At 42.3% G+C, this 14,332-nt stretch overlaps 1 protein-coding gene and 1 long non-coding RNA gene across 2 annotated transcripts in view; both read right to left on the bottom strand.

Moving 5' to 3' along the window:
- The window catches only part of LOC129850380 (uncharacterized), a gene marked incomplete at its 3' end in the record, with an annotated part of 13,656 nt that extends 4,759 nt beyond the window's left edge, over positions 1 to 8,897 (bottom strand). The window contains exons 1-10 of the mRNA XM_055916830.1: positions 8,703 to 8,897; positions 8,096 to 8,307; positions 6,776 to 6,879; positions 5,372 to 5,490; positions 5,058 to 5,213; positions 3,752 to 3,966; positions 2,828 to 2,913; positions 1,356 to 1,492; positions 718 to 843; positions 99 to 289 (exon numbers count right to left, since the gene is read on the bottom strand). Coding sequence (XP_055772805.1) covers positions 99 to 289; positions 718 to 843; positions 1,356 to 1,492; positions 2,828 to 2,913; positions 3,752 to 3,966; positions 5,058 to 5,213; positions 5,372 to 5,490; positions 6,776 to 6,879; positions 8,096 to 8,307; positions 8,703 to 8,897 — 1,541 coding nt within the window. The remainder of the gene's footprint in view (positions 1 to 98; positions 290 to 717; positions 844 to 1,355; positions 1,493 to 2,827; positions 2,914 to 3,751; positions 3,967 to 5,057; positions 5,214 to 5,371; positions 5,491 to 6,775; positions 6,880 to 8,095; positions 8,308 to 8,702) is intronic.
- Positions 8,898 to 13,140: 4,243 nt separating this feature from the next.
- On the bottom strand, positions 13,141 to 14,033 carry LOC129850381 (uncharacterized). Its single transcript, XR_008758782.1, has 5 exons — positions 13,945 to 14,033; positions 13,719 to 13,741; positions 13,599 to 13,620; positions 13,420 to 13,447; positions 13,141 to 13,225 (listed from the first exon to the last, which is right to left on the bottom strand). It is a non-coding gene; the product is annotated as an uncharacterized LOC129850381 (long non-coding RNA).
- Positions 14,034 to 14,332: the final 299 nt, after the last annotated feature.

Below are 14,332 nucleotides of genomic sequence, written 5' to 3'. Positions count from 1 at the left end.
AGTCTTCTGTCTGTCGTTCAGTTGGTTTCTGTCTATCACTTTCAATAAAATCGGAAAACAAATATGTAGTAAATATATTTTTGGGGAAAATCCCTTACAGTTTCTGGAAGGCGAGACAAGGGGCGGTCTGGACAGCGGTGGAGATCACCAGGCTCCTGGTGAGGAAGGGCAGGTAGTTCTTCAGCCTCAGGTCAAACCAGGCGTTGACCTCTGACCTCTGACTGCTGCTGAGAGCCTGGGGCCAGACACACGGCAGTGTGGGACGCCTCACTGACTCAGGGATACTCTCCTGGGGGGGGGGGAGACAGGCCAGTTGCTGAGATATGAATGGGGTTTAGAGGAAACTGGGGTGTGTTCTAGTGGCCACAGCCCAGTTGCTGAGATATGAATGGGGTTTAGAGGAAACTGGGGTGTGTTCTAGTGGCCACAGCCCAGTTGCTGAGATATGAATGGGGTTTAGAGGAAACTGGGGTGTGTTCTAGTGGCCACAGGCCAGTTGCTTAGATATGAATGGGGTTTAGAGGAAACTGGGGTGTGTTCTAGTGGCCACAGGCCAGTTGCTGAGATATGAATGGGGTTTAGAGGAAACTGGAGTGTGTTCTAGTGGCAGAGTCCTCTTGGACTCTACCTTTCTGGTGAATGGATGGCATAGGAGACAATTGGTGTGTAGTGGGTGTTTCGCAGTAATTGTGTGTGTGTACGTGTGTGTGTACGTACAGTACTCAGGAACAGTGGGGTCTTCGCGTAGTTGCTGTAGAGCTGGCAGAGCTTTGTGTCGTCATCGACAACGTTGGGGCGGCGCAGGAAATGACCCAGGTCAGAGACAGGCAGAGAGTTCACCAGCTAGAGAGAGAGAGAGAGATGAGGAAACACACACACCTTCATCATCATCATCATCATCATCTATGTCCTCTTAAAGCCTTGTCTCAAACACACACACACCTTCATCATCATCATCATCATCATCTATGTCCTCTTAAAGCCTTGTCTCAAACACCCACACCAGAGGAGGCTGCTGAGGGGAGGACGGCTCTCGATAACGTCTGGAACGAAGCAAATAGAATGGAATCAAACACATGGAAACCATGGAAACCATGTGTTTAATGTATTTGAGACCATTCTACTTATTCCGATCCAGCCATTATCATGAGCCCCTACCTCCCCAATTAAGGTGCCACCAACCTCCTGTGATACACACACACACACACACACACACACACACACACACACACACACACACACACACACACACACACACACACACACACACACACACACACACACACACACACACACACACACACACACACACACACACACACACACACACACACACACACACACACACACCTCACCTGTTCCATCTGGCTATTGGGTATGAGGGAGAGGAAGGTGGTCAGGTTGGGGAAGCCGAAACCCAGGAAGGAACTCTCCAGGTAACCGTAGAAACTGTGGTTGTAGTTTGCGCCATAGCAACGGAGTGGGGAGGAGCCTGGGAGGGGGACGGGGACAGGACTGTCAATGAAATATCCTTAACAGGAAATTCTGTTATGACAAACTGACAACAAATACGATCATTAGTTGTTTGAGTAATGAGGTTTTGTATCACGATATGAAAATATGAATAACCGAGTGTTGAGCTTTGGTGTCACAGCAAGACAAGTTTCATAGTATGCTCCAGTATTTATAGTTTCATAGTATGCTGTAGTATTTACAGTTTCATATTATGCTGTAGTATTTACAGTTTCATAGTATGCTGTAGTATTTATAGTTTCATATTATGCTGTAGTATTTACAGTTTCATAGTATGCTGTATTATTTACAGTTTCATAGTATGCTGTAGTATTTACAGTTTCATAGTATGCTCCAGTATTTACAGTTTCATAGTATGCTCCAGTATTTACAGTTTCATAGTATGCTGTAGTATTTACAGTTTCATAGTATGCTCCAATATTTATAGTTTCATAGTATGCTCCAGTATTTACAGTTTCATAGTATGCTGTAGTATTTACAGTTTCATAGTATGCTCCAGTATTTACAGTTTCATAGTATGCTCCAATATTTATAGTTTCATAGTATGCTGTAGTATTTACAGTTTCATAGTATGCTCCAGTATTTACAGTTTCATAGTATGCTCCAATATTTATAGTTTCATAGTATGCTGTAGTATTTACAGTTTCATAGTATGCTCCAGTATTTACAGTTTCATAGTATGCTCCAATATTTATAGTTTCATAGTATGCTCCAGTATTTACAGTTTCATAGTATGCTCCAGTATTTACAGCTTCATAGTATGCTGTAGTATTTACAGTTTCATAGTATGCTCCAGTATTTACAGTTTCATAGTATGCTCCAGTATTTACAGTTTCATAGTATGCTCCAATATTTATAGTTTCATAGTATGCTGTAGTATTTACAGTTTCATAGTATGCTCCAATATTTATAGTTTCATAGTATGCTGTAGTATTTCTAGTTTCATAGTATGCTGTAGTATTTATAGTTTCATAGTATGCTGTAGTATTTACAGGTTCATAGTATGCTGTAGTATTTATAGTTTCATAGTATGCTCCAATATTTATAGTTTCATAGTATGCTGTAGTATTTCTAGTTTCATAGTATGCTGTAGTATTTACAGGTTCATAGTATGCTGTAGTATTTATAGTTTCATAGTATGCTCCAATATTTATAGTTTCATAGTATGCTGTAGTATTTCTAGTTTCATAGTATGCTGTAGTATTTACAGGTTCATAGTATGCTGTAGTATTTACAGGTTCATAGTATGCTACAATATTTATATTTCCAGTGGATGTGTTGTGGATATCAGTACCTTGGAGGGAGAGGGTGATTTGATCATAGATGTTTCTCTGTGTGTTGTCCTGAAGTGTAGGGAGGGTGGCGTTCAGCACCTCCACCCTTGGAGAGACAAACATGTCAGACATGAAACATACCCGTCATCACAATACAAGATGGCTCCCTCTCCTCTTCTGCTGAGATGACCCCCACCTGACACTATCGTCTGACATAGCTCTTGTACATTTAACTCTTTATTCAGACAGTTGGAAACAGAGGGGGAGAGAGGCAGGGTGGGAGAACAGTAGGAAGAACAGACACAGTGGGGAGCACATGTGACTGTCTGGGAGCGTTACAGAAAGACCACAGGTTCTGTACCCCCCCCCCCCCCACCCTCCCCCACCCCGAGCACTTTGAGATCAGTCCAAGCTACAGGAAAACATGCTTCTACAGTCTCACGTGATATAGAGCTAGATTTAAGATAGATACACCCTGCACATCAACATACTACTGACTAAGGGTACATCCATAATGGCTCCCTATTCCCTACGTAGTGCACTACTTTACCCTAAGATACATCCATAATGGCACCCTATTCCCTACATAGTGCACTACTTTACCCTAAGATACATCCCTAATGGCTCCCTATTCCCTACATAGTGCACTACTTTACCCTAAGATACATTCCTAATGGCACCCTATTCCCTATGTAGTGCACTACTTTACCCTAATATACATTCCTAATGGCACCCTATTCCCTATGTAGTGCACTACTTTACCCTAATATACATTCCTAATGGCACCCTATTCCCTATGTAGTGCACTACTTTACCCTAAGATACATCCATAATGGCTCCCTATTCCCTACATAGTGCACTACTTGTGACCATAGCTTATAAGGAATAGGTTGCAATTTGCGCCGCAAGCCTAAATCCCCAGTGAAGATCGGGCCGTCTCTTACAGCTGCTGTCCGATGTTGCAGTTCCTCTGTGCGACCACACTGAAGAGGGGGGCGACGTGGAGCGAGGACAGGTTGATCAGCAGAGGGCGGAGCCTGCTCTGAAGCCAGGTGAGTACTTCCTGGTCGCTAACAGAGCGGTCTGATAGGTTCCCGCGTTCAAACACCTGCTGGAGCATGGCTGAACGCACTGCCACTGGGAACTTGGACTCTTGACCCTACGGATAGATAGAAAGGGATGGATGGGGGGAGAGGGGTGGAGAGAGGGAGGGGAGAGGGGTGGAGAGAGGGAGGGGAGAGGGGGGGAGAGGGGTGGAGAGGAGAGGGGTGGAGAGAGGGAGGGGAGAGGGGTGGAGAGAGGGAGGAGGGAGAAATGGAGGGGAGAGGGAGTGAGAGATGAAAGGAGGGAGGAAGGGACAGGAAAGGTAAGAGAGGAAGAGGACGGGTAACAGAGAGAGAGCACAGATAATGGAAGACAGTTGAATAACAGTCCATCTTCAGACCCAAACAAACCTGTTGAACTATTGAGACAGGATCATGACAAACTATTGAGACAGGATCCCCTCACATGACAAACTACTGACAGACAGGATCCCCTCACATGACAAACTATTGACAGACAGGATCCCCTCACATGACAAACTATTGACAGACAGGATCCCCTCACATGACAAACTATTGACAGACAGGATGCCTCTCAAATGGCACCCCTATTCCATATTTGTAAACAAATATAATATATATAGGGAATAGGGTGTCGTATGGGACTATATAGGGAATAGGGTGTCGTATGGGACTATATAGGGAATAGGGTGTTATATGGGACTATATAGAGAATAGGGTGTCGTATAGAACTATATAGAGAATAGGGTGTTATATGGGACTATATAGAGAATAGGGTGTCGTATAGAACTATATAGAGAATAGGGTGTTATATGGGACTATATAGAGAATAGGGTGTCGTATAGAACTATATAGAGAATAGGGTGTTATATGGGACTATATAGAGAATAGGGTGTTATATGGGACTATATAGAGAATAGGGTGTCATATAGGACGCAACCATATAATATCTTCTCTCATGGTGATGGAGACTACACAGGCAGACAGGCAGACAGACAGACAGACAGGCAGGCAGACAGACAGACAGACAGACAGGCAGACAGGCAGACAGACAGACAGACAGGCAGACAGACAGACAGACAGACAGACAGACAGACAGACGGGCTTGTCTCACGGTGATAGAGACTACACAGACAGACAGACAGACAGACAGACAGACAGACAGACAGACAGACAGTTGTCTCACGGTGATGGCTATAGAGAAGTCATTGAAGAAGTCAGTGAAGAGGACGTTGGGTACGTAGTTCATCAGCATGGTGACGTCTGCAGCAGAGCTGAGCTGGCCTGGACTAGAGGACACCTCTGCCAACTGTCTCACTGTGAGCTGGGGCAGGGCCTCCATCTGCAGCACAGACACAACGCACATTATAACTACAGACACATGATTATTACAGACACTATCACTGTCAGCCGGTGTAACGGTTCCGTCTGCAGCACAGACACAACAACAGGCATTATTACAGACTAATACAACAGGACAACAGGACAACAGACAGTTACCACAGAGAAGTTGGCCAGTAGTCTCTGCATGTCCTTGAAGGAGGCGAAGGCAGAGAATCCTCTGAAGTTCTTCAGCAGCCAGTCTCCACTGTTCAAGGTGTCAGAGCTACAGCTGGGGTCTGGGAACACACAGACAACACATTTAGACAACACAATTAGACAACAAATTAGACAACACAATTAGACAACCCATTTAGACAACCCATTTAGACAACACATTTAGACAACACATTTAGACAACCCATTTAGACAACCCATTTAGACAACACATTTAGACAACCCATTTAGACAACACAATTAGAGAACCCATTTAGACAACACAATTAGACAACAAATTAGACAACACAATTAGACAACCCATTTAGACAACACAATTAGACAACCCATTTAGACAACACATTTAGACAACCCATTTAGACAACACATTTAGACAACCCATTTAGACAACACAATTAGAGAACCCATTTAGACAACACATTTAGACAACACAATTAGACAACCCATTTAGACAACACAATTAGACAACACAATTAGAGAACAAATTAGACAACACAATTAGAGAACAAATTAGACAACACAATTAGACAACACATTTAGAGAGAACACAATTAGACAACACAATTAGACAACCCATTTAGACAACACATTTAGACAACCCATTTAGACAACACAATTAGAGAACAAATTAGACAACACAATTAGACAACACAATTAGAGAACAAATTAGACAACCCATTTAGAAAACACAATTAGACAACACAATTAGAGAACAAATTAGACAACACAATTAGACAACACATTTAGACAACACATTTAGAGAGAACACAATTAGAGAGAACACAATTAGACAACACAATTAGACAACACATTTAGAGAACAAATTTAGACAACACAATTAGACAACACAGTCAGAGAACACATTTAGAGAACACAATTAGACAACACAGTCAGAGAACACAGTCAGAGAAAAGTCCCTGCTGTTGTTTCAGTGCCAGTCTATTGAAGATCCCATAGTAACTCTCCAGATAACACTTTCAGAAGTGTGTTTGTGTTATTTACACAGCAGTTTGACTGACAATGGCTGTATCTAAAGTGGCCCCCTATTCCCTACAAGGCATTACTTTGGAACAGGGCCTATAGAAAAAGTAATGCGCCCTCTGGCCTTCAGGCTCAGCACTCTATTGGTCAGTACCAGTGTCATTTGATTTGATTGGATACCTGCTGAGGCTCAGTTCCTATTGGTCAGTACCTGATGAGGCTTAGTTCTTATTGGTCAGTACCCACTGAGGCTCAGTTCCTATTGGTCAGTACCTGATGAGGCTTAGTTCTTATTGGTCAGTACCCGCTGAGGCATAGTTCCTATTGGTCAGTACCTGATGAGACTCAGTTCCTATTGCTTAGTACCTGCCGTGTTGTTCCTGGAGAGAAAGACCTCTATGAAGGTAGTGTAGACTGATATCTGTCTGGACTGGTCCATGGCTGAGTGGTGGCTGCTCAGGATCTGAACGCTGAGGTGAAAGACAACGGGATTAGAGGTTATCGCTGCAAAGCCACATCGGACAAAACTCAATCACCTCCACAATGAAGAGTTGTTGCAGTGTAAGATTTGATGCAGCAGACCAGGATTTGGAAATGTTTTAAAGTGCAGACCATCTGGCTTAAATTTGAGGATATTTGTATCTATATCGGGTGAACCGTTTAGAAATTATTAATTTTTTTATGTACATAGTCCCTCCATTTTAAGTATTGGGACAAATTCACTTATATGTGTATTAAAGCAGTAAAAAGTGAAGTATTTGGTCCCATAATCCTAGTACGCAATGATCACATGAAGCTTATGACTCTACAAACTTGTTGGATGCATTTGCATTTGTTTGTTTTGGTTGTGTTTCAGATTATTTTGTGCCCAATAGAAATGAATGGTAAATAATGTAGTGCTATTTTGGAGTCTCTTTTATTGTAAATAAGAATATAATATGTTTCTAAACTATGTCTACATTCATGTGGATGTTACCATGATTATGGATAGTCCTGACAAAAATGTGAATAGCGATGAGAGAGAAAGTTACAGACACACAAATATCATACCCCCCCAAAATGCTAACCTCCCCTGTTATTGTAATGGTGAGAGGTTAGCATGTCTTGGGGGTATGATATATAATGCTAACCTCCCTTGTTATTATAATGGTGAGAGGTTAGCATGTCTTGGGGGTATGATATATAATGCTAACCTCCCTTGTTATTATAATGGTGAGAGGTTAGCATGTCTTGGGGGTATGATATATAATGCTAACCTCCCTTGTTATTATAATGGTGAGAGGTTAGCATGTCTTGGAGTCAGATTAACTCTTGGATAACATTTGTATGTCTCTGCGTACAGTTTGAAGCAAGTTGCTAACTATCGCTAGCGCAATTGCTAACCAGTGTTAGCATAATGACTGGAACTTTCCATTAACTTCCATTCATTGCGCTAACGCTAGTTAGGCTCGCGAAACTACCTCTAACTTCCTTCATACTGTATGCAGAGACATAAAAAGGGTATCCACGAGTTAATCTGACTCTGGGGGAGTAGATACAGGGCCTTTCATCACATGGTAGGTGATGTTATATTATATATAGTAATGGTAATACATGGTCTGGTAGGTGATGTTATATTATATATAGTAATGGTAATACATGGTCTGATAGGTATATTATATTATATATAGTAATGTTAATACGTACATGGTCTGGTAGGTGTTGCAGCTGAAGTTCTTGGTGCTGAGGCAGGACAGGAAGTCAGTGGAGACGGCAGGTAGGAAGGGACGGAGTCTGGTGTTGAACCAGAGGTTGATGATTTTCTGATCTCTGAGACTAGCCAGGCTGAAGCTGTCCAGCCTTACCTCTCGTATAGCATCCAGGGCCTGGGACACTGCTGGAGAGCTGGGCTCTAGTGTCTGGAGAACATGGTTAAAAAAAACGATTTCATATTCAGGAAATTACTGAATGTCGGCGTTGACAATAATATTTGGGACCACGGCAGATCTACTGGAGGTATGTGGTCCCGTGTGGCTCAGTTGGTAGAGCATGGCGCTTGCAACGCCAGGGTTGTGGGTTCGTTCCCCACGGGGGGACCAGGATGAATATGTATGAACTTTCCAATATGTAAGTCGCTCTGAATAAGAGCGTCTGCTAAGTGACTTAAATGAAAATAATGTCTCCTTTTCCTCTTAGAAAATAAAACCAAATAAAAGCCAGATCAAAAGAGGGGACCTACATACAGTAATAATGAGTCAGTACGTTTATATGTACAGTTTAAGTGTGATATGAATAGATAAGAGTTTTATCTCACGGTGTTGGAGAAGAGATCCAGGGCTGAGTCCAGGACCACTGAGACCTTAGAGAAGAACAGTTTCCAGATCTGTGCTGAGTGGCTGGTGTTACCAGACAGCTTACACTTCAACAGGCTCACCAAGTTATCCGATGTCAACGCAGACAGCTGGAGGGTAAAGAAGGGACAGAAAGAGAAAAAACATGTACAAATCATATCATCTAATAATATATATAATAATAATATATAATAATAATATATAATAATAATAATATATATAATAATAATATATAATAATAATAATATATAATAATAATAATATATAATAATAATAATATATAATAATAATATAATAATAATAATATAATAATAATATATATAATAATAATATATAATAATAATAATAATATAATAATAATAATAATATAATAATAATAATATAATAATAATATATAATAATAATATATAATAATAATATAATAATAATATATATAATAATAATATATAATAATAATATATAATAATAATATAATAATAATATATATAATAATAATATATAATAATAATAATATATAATAATAATATAATAATAATATATATAATAATAATATATAATAATAATAATAATATATAATAATAATATAATAATAATATATATAATAATAATATATAATAATAATATAATAATAATATATATAATAATAATATATAATAATAATATAATAATAATATATATAATAATAATATATAATAATAATAATAATATATAATAATAATATAATAATAATATATATAATAATAATATATAATAATAATATAATAATAATATATATAATAATAATATAATAATAATATATATAATAATAATATATAATAATAATATATAATAATAATATATATAATAATAATATATAATAATAATATATATAATAATAATATATATAATAATAATATATAATAATAATATATATAATAATAATATATAATAATAATAATATATAATAATAATAATATATATAATAATAATATATAATAATAATAATAATATATAATAATAATAATATATAATAATAATAATATAATAATAATATATATAATAATAATATATAATAATAATAATACATGAGATTTATATAGCTCTTTTCAAGGACCCAGAGACGCTTTACAGTAGAGAGCAAAGAAACAAGAAAACAAACAAAAAGTCAGTGTAACAGTCCTGACCTGTTTTATGTTGTTTTTTATGTGTTTATGGTCAGGGCATGTGTTTTGGGTGGGCAGTCTATGTTATCTGTTTCTATGTTGGTTTCGGTTTGCCTGATATGGCTCTTGATTAGAGGCAGGTGGTTTGCATTTTCCTCTAATCAAGAGTCATATTTAGGTAGGGCATTATCACTGTGGTTTTGTGGGTGATTGTCTCCTGTGATGTCTTCGTGTCGTTATTCGATGTATATTCACAAACGGGACTGTTTGGCTGTTCGTTTTGTTTCGATGTCGTCTGTTGCCTGTTCGTGAGTTTACGTCTCAGTTATGTAAGTTTATGTTCAGGTTTTCGTTCTACGTCGTTTTGTTATTTTGTAGTTTTGAAAGTGTTTTTGTTTTGTTTCGTGTTACCATCTTCATCGTTTGTAATTTATAATAAAGATGGCATATTTCCCTGAACCCGCATTTTGGTCAGAAGATCCTTCTCTCCTCACCTCATCTGAGGATGAGGAGAGCGACAGCTCTTACAGAATCACCCACCAAAATACAGAGACCAAGCGGTATGGGAATGCTCGACGGAGCAATAAGGATTTCTGGACTTGGGAGGAGATATTGGACGGTAGAGGACCTTGGGCTCAACCAGGGGAATATCGCCGTCCTAAGGAGGAGAAGAGGGCAGCCACAGCCCAGGAGCGCTGGTATGAGGAGGCAGCGCGACGACGCGGTTGGGAGCCCGTGAGTAAGACCCAAAAATTTCTTGGGGGGGGCCACACGAGGAGTGTGGTAAAGCCGGGTAGGATACCCGAGCCAACTCCCCGTGCTTACCGTGGAGGTAGAAGGCGTCGTACTGGTAAGACACCGTGTTATGCGGTAAAGCGCACGGTGTCCCCAGTACGCGTGCTTAGCCCAGTGCGGGCTATTCCACCTTGCCGCACTGGGAGGGCTAGGTTGGGCATCGAGCCGGGTGCCATGAAGCCGGCCCAACGTAGCTGGTCTCCAGTACGTCTCCTCGGGCCGGTGTACATGGCACCAGCCTTACAGGTGGTGTCCCCGGTTCGCCTGCATAGCCCAGTGCGGGCTATTCCACCTCGCCGCACTGGCAGGGCTACGGGGTTCATTCAACCTGGTAGGGTTGGGGAGGCTCGGTGCTCAAGAGCACGTGTCCTCCTTCACGGTCCGGTATATCCGGTGCCACCTCCATGTACCAGTCCTCCGGTGGCAGCCCCCCGTACCAGGCTGTCTCTCCGGGTTCTCTCTCCTGCTGTTTCCTCCTCTCCAGCGCAGCCGGTGCCTAGACCACGCACCAGGCTGTCTCTCCTTCTCCTCCCTACAGAGCTATCTGTCTCCCCAGCGCCATCTGAGCCATCCGTCTCCCCAGCGCCATCTGAGCCATCCGTCTCCCCAGCGCCATCTGAGCCATCCGTCTCCCCAGCGCCATCTGAGCCATCCGTCTCTCCAGCGCCATCTGAGCCATCCGTCTCCCCAGCGCCGTCTGAGCCATCCGTCTGCCATGAGCCTGCAAAGCCGCCCGTCTGCCATGAGCCTACAGAGCCATCCGCCAGACAGGAGCCGCTAGAGCCGTCAGCCAGACAGGAGCCGCTAGAGCCGTCAGCCAGACAGGATCTGCCAGAGCCGCCAACCAGACAGGATCTGCCAGAGCCGCCAACCAGACAGGATCTGCCAGAGCCGCCAACCAGACAGGATCTGCCAGAGCCGCCAACCAGACAGGATCTGCCAGAGCCGCCAACCAGACAGGATCTGCCAGAGCCGCCAGCGAGCCATGAGCAGCCAGAGCCGTCAGAGAGCCATGAGCAGCCAGAGCCGTCAAAGAGCCATGAGCAGCCAGAGCCGTCAGTGAGCCATGAGCAGCCAGAGCCGTCAGAGAGCCATGAGCAGCCAGAGCCGTCAGAGCGCCATGAGCGTCGAGAGCCGTCAGAGCGCCATGAGCGTCGAGAGCCGTCAGCCTGCCATGAGCGTCGAGAGCCGTCAGCCTGCCATGAGCGTCGAGAGCCGTCAGCCTGCCATGAGCGTAGAGAGCCGTCAGTCTGCCATGAGCGTCGAGAGCCGTCAGCCTGCATGGACCTGCCAGAGCCGTCCAAACAGGACCTGCCAGAGTCCTTCAGCCGGGATCTGCCCCTTGTCCCGGTGTTGCCCCTTGTCCCGGTGCTGCCCCTTGTCCCGGTGCTGCCCCTTGTCCCGGTGCTGCCCCTTGTCCCGGTGCTGCCCCTTGTCCCGGTGCTGCCCCTTGTCCCGGTGCTGCCCCTTGTCCCAGTGATGGTCCTTATCCTGGTGCTGCCCCTTGTTCTGGTGCTGCCCCTTGTCCCGGTGCTACCCCTTGTCCCGGTGCTGCCCCTTGTCCTGGTGCTAGCTGTTTATTTAGGGGAAGGTAGTGTTAGGGTGGGCATTAGAAGGGGTAGAAAGAAGAGGGGAGTGACTATGGTGGTACGGGGACAGCGTCCTGAGCCGGAACCACCACCGTGGTCAACTGCCCACCCGGACCCTCCCCTGGACTTTGTGCTTGTGCGCCCGGCGTGCGCATCTTGAGGGGGGGGTACTGTAACAGTCCTGACCTGTTTTATGTTGTTTTTTATGTGTTTATGGTCAGGGCATGTGTTTTGGGTGGGCAGTCTATGTTATCTGTTTCTATGTTGGTTTCGGTTTGCCTGATATGGCTCTTGATTAGAGGCAGGTGGTTTGCATTTTCCTCTAATCAAGAGTCATATTTAGGTAGGGCATTATCACTGTGGTTTTGTGGGTGATTGTCTCCTGTGATGTCTTCGTGTCGTTATTCGATGTATATTCACAAACGGGACTGTTTGGCTGTTCGTTTTGTTTCGATGTCGTCTGTTGCCTGTTCGTGAGTTTACGTCTCAGTTATGTAAGTTTATGTTCAGGTTTTCGTTCTACGTCGTTTTGTTATTTTGTAGTTTTGAAAGTGTTTTTGTTTTGTTTCGTGTTACCATCTTCATCGTTTGTAATTTATAATAAAGATGGCATATTTCCCTGAACCCGCATTTTGGTCAGAAGATCCTTCTCTCCTCACCTCATCTGAGGATGAGGAGAGCGACAGCTCTTACAGTCAGACCAATCAAAAAACAAAAAGTCAGACCAATCAAAAAACAAGAAGTCAGACCAATCAAAAAACAAGAAGTCAGACCAATCAAAAAACAAGAACATCTGGGTGACTTCTGTGGTTGTTCAACTAGAAAAACAACTCATATTGAACAGAAACGTGACAGTTGTGAAGACTTCTTCGTACCGAGCCACAAGCGTAAACATCGACGCTGAAATCACAGAGGACTCCGCTGATCTGCCCGTCGTCAAGGTGACCCTGTAGAGCAGCGCTGAAGGAATCAACAACAGATATTCAGATGGTTGTTGGAAATAGGATGGAAAGAGGAGACGTGAAAGCAGCACTAGAAAAGGTTTGAGACCATGTCACCAATTAACGCAAATGAACAGATGTTGTTTTTTTTAAACGTAAAAAAAACACACAAAAAAAACAGAAGCTAACAGAAATTATCTTTGAATAACTCACCTGTTGACACCAGCACAAACTTTTGTCTCTGTAAACAATACGTAACGAACAATTAGTTATTTCTGAATAATAATCAATGGAATGCAAGGAATTATTGATCACTATGAAATCAATTGAATAATATAATAATCAATGTTTGGTGAATTAATATGCACAAAAAATATATATATATCTCGTACCATTAACTGGGGTGACATTGCACTGAGGGAAAGATGAGATATAATGAGTTCCAATCTGCTATGCAGTGTCCAGATAAATCACACAGTCACATCAGCCTGTTAGACAGCACAGATACTCACCTCTCCACTGTATACAATGCAACCTGTGAGGGGAAAATACAACGTGTAAGATTTCAGGCAGTAATAGTGATTATTTGTAACATGTTTAACATGAAAACTAAAAAACGGGCCAAAATACTTTGTAACCATTACGGTCCCTAACGGTCCTGTTCAAAAGTATTACACTACACAGGAAATAGACTCAGCCAATCGAATCCAGTGTTGTTTATTAAAACCCGTCTCTCACCTGATGGGACGGTCTGTAGTAAAGCCGTCTTGCTGGAGGTGAGGGCTGACTCTATCTCCATGGTAACAGTGGGTACGGCCTGGTCCAGTCTGGCGAAACTAAATAAACACAACAACAACAGGAGCGTTTTTAAGTTCTATTTTACATGGGTATATCCCAAATGGCACCCTATTCCCTACATAGTGCACTACTTTGGACCAGAGCCCCTATTGACCCTGGTTAAAAGTAGTGCACTATGCAGGGGATAGGGTGCCATTTGTGACACAAAATGGGTCATTCATGGGATGTCTCGTGAGATGTCCTCACGTGGACGAGATGCAGTTGTCATTAGAAACATCTATGGTACGGAGTCCAATCAAAAGACGCATCATTTGACCAATGGGTAAAA

The sequence above is a fragment of the Salvelinus fontinalis genome, unplaced genomic scaffold (genome assembly GCF_029448725.1).
Source record: "Salvelinus fontinalis isolate EN_2023a unplaced genomic scaffold, ASM2944872v1 scaffold_1987, whole genome shotgun sequence".
Classification (NCBI taxonomy): domain Eukaryota; kingdom Metazoa; phylum Chordata; class Actinopteri; order Salmoniformes; family Salmonidae; genus Salvelinus; species Salvelinus fontinalis.
The sequence above is the reverse complement of the archived record's forward strand: the minus strand, read 5'-3'. Positions and strand labels throughout refer to the sequence as shown.